Source organism: Anabas testudineus, chromosome 8 (genome assembly GCF_900324465.2).
Source record: "Anabas testudineus chromosome 8, fAnaTes1.2, whole genome shotgun sequence".
Lineage (NCBI taxonomy): Eukaryota > Metazoa > Chordata > Actinopteri > Anabantiformes > Anabantidae > Anabas > Anabas testudineus.
The window spans coordinates 1,605,223-1,613,659 of record NC_046617.1 but is presented as its reverse complement, the minus strand read 5'-3'; the positions used below and the strand labels follow the sequence as shown (position 1 = coordinate 1,613,659).

Sequence of the window (8,437 nt, the reverse complement as noted above, 5' to 3'; positions counted from 1 at the left end):
ATTTTTTTATACTACTACTACTTAAACATAAAAAACTTTCTGTTTCTGTTTTGAATAATAATTTGCCTAAATATCTTTATATTTAATTTTTCCATGTAAACAGTAAAGGTTCAGTGAAATATTTACTAGAACTAACAGCTTGTTTAAGAGCAGGTCACTCTTTGTGAACTTCAAGACAATGCAACCTTGCGAAAACTAAAATGTAAAAAGTAAATAGAATTTTAAATTTAATAAATTGGTGTACATGCTTTAGTTATCTTAATGAATTCAATTTTCTGAACTAAATTCATTCATGTTTAGGAAATTAGACTGAGCCCTGCGCGCTCCCCACACCGGAAGTTACTGTCGAGTCGCTACGTTACTGTTCATGAGCACGGCTGGAGCGAACCGGCAAACGCTACACTGGGGGAAGAAGAGGGGCCGGTGGACGGCGAAAGAACAGAAAAACCACGGAATTAAACATATTGACGTCTGTTTCTTGAAGTCATACCGTCACTCGCTTAACGGTAATAACTCGCACTTTTGTTTCGTTGATTTTACGGCGGCATTTAAATCGATCTTGTTAGCCTAGCTGGCTTGTTAGCTAGCCTGCTCATGAAATTATCGGAGAAGCGCTAACCAGTGTTGATGCCGTCTCTCCGAGTTAGCCAGTCGGTTAGCCAGCAAACGCCACATTTCGTCAAATAACCCACATACATTTCTTCATTTAAATAGCAAACTAAGAATATATACTTGTTCGGCATGAGGTGGTAAATATTACTGCTAACCTTCAGGACTAGCTTAATTCTCAAACAAAATGGTTGGCCAAGTTAACTTATCAAAGAATCAGTTGTTCGCTGACGTCGTTAGCAGATGAAAGCTAAAGTGCTAATGGTTAGCTTGCTGTTCAGCTACGCCCATAGGCCTCACATTCCTTGACGAATATTGTGGGGTACTCTTCATTTTTATTCTTTGAAACTATACCAGTGAGTTTTAATTGTCCCCAATAAATAATGCGATCAGCTGGAATGTGGTCTTAGGTAACTAAAATCCACGTTTTAAAACGACAGACAATAACTAAACATGTTTCTCAGGATACGTCAATGTTGTTACGTTGTTTTGACTTTTCAAGTTCTTCGATGCATATCTTGACTGTGTTTTTTTTTTCTTTACAGTTCCTCATACACAGCATCCTCATACCAAGAGCCTAACGTACAAGAGTTAAAAACTCTGTATTTTTTGTTGTGACTGACTGCTTCAGTGCCCTGAGGAGAAAGAGCCTGTTATTTTAGTGACCTCAGTGTGTGAGAAGAGGAGCGTGTGACCATAGTGTGTGTAAACAGCTCTCCCTATGTGTGTGACAATGGGGGACATCAGTGACCTGGACAGACAGATAGAGCAGCTCAGACGCTGTGAGCTCATTAAGGAAAATGAAGTCAAAGCACTATGTGCCAAGGCCAGGTAATGGATCAAATTGGTCTATAATACAGAAATGGAAAATCTTGATGTTTGTGATGTCCCCTCTTTTATGTAAATAGGGTGGAACAAAGCAGTAGAAACACCTCTTAATATAAACCACTCCAGTATGACCTCAGTAATAAATGAGTAGTGTGATTATCACCTATTTGAAAGCTTGAACAAAAACGCATGAAATTAGTTATTTACAATTTTGTGAAAGTAGAATTCATGGTAGAGCTGCTGTAATGAATTGTATTACACTGTACAGGTGAGTGTATATACAAGAGAGTTTTATCAAAACTTGTACTAGTAGAACTTTACTAGAATTTTACATTCAGCAAATCCTTACTTATGGGTAGTAAAAGAAATGCATGCATACACATCACACAAATTATTTATGGCATCTATGAATTAGTGAAATAAATGGTGTATTGACATTTGGGGTAGGTTTTACCTTCATAGCCACCTGACAGACAAGAGATGACAGGAAATGAGGGGAAGATGTTGTTCACATTGACATTAGCCCGTGGCTTTCAAGTGTCATTGCTGAGTTTCACAAAGGGAATTCAAAATGTTTTTCCAAACATGTCATACCTGTAATTACATTACAGTGTGTTTAGTTTTAGTTACTATATATATACTATATTAACTATAATAACTATTTCCTAATATGTAATACTATAACCTTTTTGTTTTTAACCACAAACAGGAAACTGGAAGTTGCCAAAAGCTAAACACCAACTATTATTAATTAATTTAGCAGTTTTACTGTTTATCTGTTGTTTTCAGACAAATAATAAAATGGTGAGGAAAAGGTTTCTAGTTTAAAAATACAGAGGCATTTGACTTAAATTGTACTTACATTTTGTATATTAATGCTTTAAAATATTAGATCAGAGTTGTTAGCCAGTAAGTATTATTGGACGATGATATTGTTTACTGTTGTAATCAACTGTACATCCTTTATGTACAGCTCTCTTGAATAGCTCAATAGAAACATTTAATAGGCTTTAGGAGAACATAAAGTCTTATTTCTCTCTCTTTCTCTGTGTGTGTGTTTTCAGAGAGATTCTGGTTGAAGAAAGCAATGTCCAGAGAGTAGACTCCCCTGTCACAGTAAGTTACATTGTCTTAGAATATTGTTTAATATAGTTCAATTAATGTTGTAATAATGCTTCTCTTTTTTTTCTCTTAGGTATGTGGTGATATACATGGTCAGTTCTATGACTTGAAAGAGCTGTTTAGAGTAAGTTTTATATTTGTTGTTACACATTGCTCGGTACGCACCTAGTATTGTATTTTATTGTGATGTAGGCTGGACACATTCTTGTGTGTGTAGTTTAAATTTCCTTGGATTTTCGTTTATTGTAATAATATTTTCCCACAGTACTAAAATGCATACATGTTAGTGCAGCTACACTAACTGCAGTTCAACTATTGATACGCAGGCAGATGAAGCCTTGTGAAGCTTTGGGGCTTTTTTCAGTTTGTGCTGTAAAAAAAAGCTTTGCAAATTTAAGATGTCACACAGAGCAAATACAATGACATCTGGTGGTTTGCAGGCTAATTACAGTCTTTTACATGTGGACCTGTAGTGTAATGTTATATTTTGTAAGGTCTCAGTTATATTTTATAAGGTTTTAAACATTACAATGTAAAGTGCCTTGAGATGACGTCTGTTGTGATTTGGTGCTATACAAATAAAATTATATAAAATGTAATTGTATGAAGTACAGATTGGGAGGCATCATTTGTGGAGGCCGAACCTAACAAGTATATTGTATTTTGTGCTTGACTCTGACGAAGACCTATGGTTCCAAATATTGCTTTCCCAAAACTGACCTGAATAATATTCAGATAAGGTATTAACAGGTTAACAGGTGCTGACAGGTTGTATCTGGTGTAGCTTGGTTAACCCCCTTTTATACTAAACCACTGCAACACCTTGACCAGGTTTATCTTACTGTTAAATGTAATTGTTTTTGTTCACCTTCAGTAATGCTAATAAAATATGATAATAATTTTGTTGACAATAATGTTGTCTAAAAAGCTTACATATAAAATATGCTTGGTGATTTGGGGAAAATATAGCTGTTTAGATCATTTAATTCCAACAAATTGTAAACTAAAGAGTTGGTATCGTCCAGCCATCCTCCTACCACTAAACCCCACATAACTTCTATAGATGCAGTTCATTATAATAGCTCTTAGATACTTGGTTAGTTGGCTGCTGGATTTCTGCTGAATCCAATTCATGTTGCTCCAACTTAACTATTTGAGGTGTAGATGTTGTAGCTCTTGGTGCGCTAGGGAGCTTCTAGGGCATGCTGTAGCTTTAGATGAGAGGGAGGACTCCTGGTAAAATATAGCTTGATCAAGTTAATGCAGACATAAGGCTTTTTTTTTCCTATTTTGATGTTTATATAAAATCTATAATAACTGACACACAAATTATTGTCTATCTTCCAATCTTGTAGGTTGGTGGAGATGTGCCAGAGACAAACTATCTCTTCATGGGGGACTTTGTTGACAGAGGCTTCTACAGTGTTGAGACTTTCCTTCTTTTGCTAGCTCTTAAGGTAAAGATGATTTTTATTGTCTGTCCCCCACTGAACTGCAACAATCTGTGTGTTGGGAAATATGCAGGATACACTTGTTACCTTTAAATGCTATATTCTAATATAATTTTTCATGTTTGTCATGACAATTATCTACATACACTCTTAGGAACTACACAATGTTAACATCCTCCATCATTTTTCTGTTGCTGTGTTCCTAAGGTGCGTTACCCAGACAGGATAACCTTGATCAGAGGAAACCACGAGTCCCGACAAATTACCCAGGTGTATGGCTTTTATGATGAGTGCCTCCGCAAGTATGGCTCAGTGACTGTCTGGAGATACTGCACTGAGATCTTCGACTACCTGTCCCTTTCTGCAATTATTGATGGAAAGGTGAAATGCATTGTCCAGGATTCAGTTTAATTTTGCTATTTGTGAGAATATTTGAGAAAACTTTCCAACATTCAAATCTGTTTGAGTAACTTCTTGATGTCTGTTGTACTGTCATACAGGTGACCATTTGATTTGATACAATACCCTTTCTGTCCTTTAGATCTTCTGTGTGCACGGTGGCTTGTCTCCCTCAATTCAGACACTGGACCAAATCCGAACCATTGACAGAAAACAAGAAGTTCCCCATGATGGGCCCATGTGTGACCTCCTGTGGTCAGACCCTGAAGGTATAGACAAATCTTTCAACCTATTTAAACACTGCTATGTTAAGCCACATCTTCTGAATGTTTAAAGAAACTGTATTTGACATAAAGAGCCAGCTGCAGTGTGTTTGTATGGTTAGGGTTAGATAAGAGGATAAGATAACATGTAACGCATATCAGTGATTATAAATTATAAATAAGATTCACAGTAACAGACCAAATGAACAAAGCTATGTTGTTTTGTTGACACGTCTATCCTACACAGTGGACAATAAATGAATAATATACTGTACAGAAAGACGACATGTGCCATATCACTAATGGTCTGATGTCAATTGAAAGTAATTTCAACTCCCTGTGATTTCTCTCTGTACTCTCAGACACCACAGGGTGGGGGGTAAGTCCTAGAGGTGCTGGATACTTGTTTGGAAGCGATGTGGTGGCCCAGTTCAACGCTGCGAATGACATCCACATGATCTGTCGAGCACACCAGCTGGTCATGGAGGGCTACAAGTGGCACTTTAATGAGACAGTGCTCACTGTGTGGTCAGCACCTAACTACTGCTACAGGTAGGTAGTGCAGTGAAGATCATAGTCCCTGTCTGAATTCAGGAACTATTTGTAATGTGATGTTTGTTACGCTCTGAAGAAGAGTTCAAATACATATGTGGGGGTCCAACACTAGTCAGTGACATCTGTGTACAACAGCCAACAGCTGGGATCACTTCCTGACTCGTAGTGTGAATTATAATAACAAATGCTGCGTCTACACTGTTGCCACTTTGCAGTGCTCTTGTTGCTATAAAAATGTGAATGCCCTAACCAGTTTTTTGTTTCTCTGAATAACCAGGTGTGGCAATGTGGCAGCCATCTTGGAGCTGGACGAGCATCTACAACGGGAGTTCATCATATTCGAGGCAGCACCACAAGAGACCAGAGGCATCCCTTCCAAGAAGCCAGTAGCTGACTATTTTCTGTGAAGTCTTCAAAGCAGACAGCCATGATGTGTTGAAATCACGGGTACCATTTAACACCAGCTGCCCTCCATCCTGCTGCTGGACCGTTCTGTCAGTGTGAACTCGCAGCAGTTAGACAGAAAACTTGCTGAACCCTGTGGAGCTCCACACAGCTTCACCTCAAAGAGCTGGATTTTTGCCATACTGCCCAAACCTGACAGAGCAGTCACTGTGATAGGTGTGGGGTGAGGTGGGAACTGGGCCCTTGACTGTTGTCCTCCTCTCTCACGTTCTGTAGATATGACACTCTCCCTCCTTGTCCTAACCTCCACCACCCTTGTAGTAATTTTTCATGACGAACATTTATCATTTAGTTTTAGTATTTGGGAGGTGTTAGATTTTATTCCAAAAATATGCAGATGTTGGAAGTCAAACAAATTTATGATTTAATGGATTCCTACAATGCATACATTTTTTTGTTTTGTTTTTTTTTTTTTTTTTTTTCTTTTTTGTTTTGTTGTATAATTGTTGCTGCCAGGATTAAATGAAAAATGACCTCCACCCCCTTTTTGCTCTTATGTTTCTGTTTAACTGTCATTTGTCCTGTGCATTACTATTTAACATACCTAGTGCTGCTGATCAACACCATCACAGGTCCAGTCAGCGGGTGTGTTATTAGTTACACCCAGCTAAAACTAACCCAACTGTCCTGCTGTGAATCCTCCTCCATAAAGGGGACAACGTTCACTTTCAGGGAAGTGTTGATTCAACAAAGAGCCCAAAGAAGAGGGTTTGTTGCAGGATTGTTGTATAATAAATGAGATTTTGCTAGGCTAGGTGTACCTCATAAACTGTCGGCTGAGTGTGAATACCAGAAATTAAGTGACCTCCAAAAAGTTGCTTCATAGACCATTGTTTCCACTTGCCATTCCTTTTAATCTACAAATCTCTGTAGGTCTTTTGATATTGTGAGAATAAAGTTTTGTATCAATGCTGATTTATTTCCTAGTGTGATTTAATAATGCATACTAGAAACCACAGTTAAGAAGTTGTCTGGCATCACTGGTTAAAACTGCCCGCGTTTGACTTTGTATCTTGTGCAACACAACACATCACAAGACAAACTGATTCTGTACCGTCAGTAGAATTTGCATTGTCTTCACTTCTAATGCTGATGTCAGTTATTTAACAACTGTGTTGTGTCCTGTTTCTGTAAACCATGAAAACTCTGGCCAAGACTGAATTTGACTTATGGTTGCTGTGAAAGACTTTAAGTGATATTCCTTTAAACTTTGGGAGTGTCGACACAGAGGTCCTTGAAGAGAAGTGAGCAGATGGTTACAACCCATTTGATCCGTACACCAGCAGGAAAAATGCAGCTGGGGACAGTGAAAGCAGTGCTAGTCTGTCCCTCATGACTGCTGACTGAGCAAGGCGTGTAATCCCAGTTTTTCCAGTGGAGCTGCTGTCATTGGTCAACAGATGACACTAATTCTGTTCAGTACAATCGCCTCTGAAAGTATTCGGGCCTGTTTTGCCCATGTTGTTACAGAATTTTTTGAAAGTGATGAAATGCCTTTTTGTTAATCAATAGCCCATAATGAAACAGCATGTCAATCATCATTTTTTAATTATTTTAAAAGAGCAGGTTCCAAAACATTATTCATAACATCAATACATGTTACTTTGACTTGAGGCTTTTTAATAAGGTTCTAAATTCATTAATAAAAGCAGATATTAGGGAACATACAGCCTTCCACTCACAACAACGATTATTCTGTTTACCCAACTCAAACTAAATGTGTCCTCTTTGCAATACTTGTGTGTAATAGTGGGGTTGTTGGGTTTTCTATGTCATTCTGTATACAGTTATATTTTGTAAGGTCTTAAACCTTAAACACTGTAAAGTGCCTTGAGATGAATTCTGTTGTGATTTGGCGCTATATAGATAACACAGGAATATATATATCACTATATAGATAACACAGGAATATATATATCACTATATAGATAACACAGGAATCTATATATCACTATATAGATAACACAGGAATATATATATCACTATATAGATAACACAGGAATATATATATCACTATATAGATAACACAGGAATATATATATCACTATATAGATAACACAGGAATCTATATATCACTATATAGATAACACAGGAATCTATATATCACTATATAGATAACACAGGAATCTATATATCACTATATAGATAACACAGGAATATATATATCACTATATAGATAACACAGGAATATATATATCACTATATAGATAACACAGGAATCTATATATCACTATATAGATAACACAGGAATCTATATATCACTATATAGATAACACAGGAATATATATATCACTATATAGATAACACAGGAATATATATATCACTATATAGATAACACAGGAATATATATATCACTATATAGATAACACAGGAATATATATATCACTATATAGATAACACAGGAATATATATATATCACTATATAGATAACACAGGTATCTATATATCAGTATATAGATAACACAAGAATATATATATCACTATATAGATAACACAGGAATATATATATATCACTATATAGATAACATAGGAATATATATATATCACTATATAGATAACACAGGTATCTATATATCAGTATATAGATAACACAGGTATCTATATATCACTATATAGATAACACAGGTATCTATATCTATATCTATATCTATATCTATCTATCTATATATATCTATCTATATATCTATATATATATATATATATATATCTATATATCTATCTATCTATCTATCTATCTATCTATCT

General features: G+C 36.3%; 1 protein-coding gene across 1 annotated transcript; it reads left to right on the top strand.

Moving 5' to 3' along the window:
• The first annotated feature begins 362 nt into the window (after positions 1-362).
• Positions 363-6,607, top strand: LOC113160731 (serine/threonine-protein phosphatase 4 catalytic subunit B). The gene is made up of 9 exons (XM_026358136.1): positions 363-506; positions 1,155-1,440; positions 2,502-2,553; positions 2,633-2,683; positions 3,915-4,016; positions 4,218-4,391; positions 4,552-4,678; positions 5,035-5,224; positions 5,505-6,607. Exons 2-9 carry the CDS (start codon positions 1,331-1,333, stop codon positions 5,632-5,634), a joined length of 936 nt encoding a protein of 311 aa, XP_026213921.1. The 5' UTR covers positions 363-506; positions 1,155-1,330; the 3' UTR covers positions 5,635-6,607.
• The last annotated feature ends 1,830 nt before the right edge of the window (positions 6,608-8,437 follow it).

What these genes read in the sequence shown, in the direction of transcription:
- LOC113160731 (XM_026358136.1), top strand. Translation starts at nt 1,331, where the DNA reads ATGTGTGTGACAATGGGGGACATCAGTGACCTGGACAGACAGATAGAG. An exon ending in CCTGTGGTCAGACCCTGAAG is followed by an intron (nt 4,679 to 5,034) that starts GTATAGACAAAT and finishes CTGTACTCTCAG; the next exon opens with ACACCACAGGGTGGGGGGTA. An exon ending in GCACCTAACTACTGCTACAG is followed by an intron (nt 5,225 to 5,504) that starts GTAGGTAGTGCA and finishes CTGAATAACCAG; the next exon opens with GTGTGGCAATGTGGCAGCCA.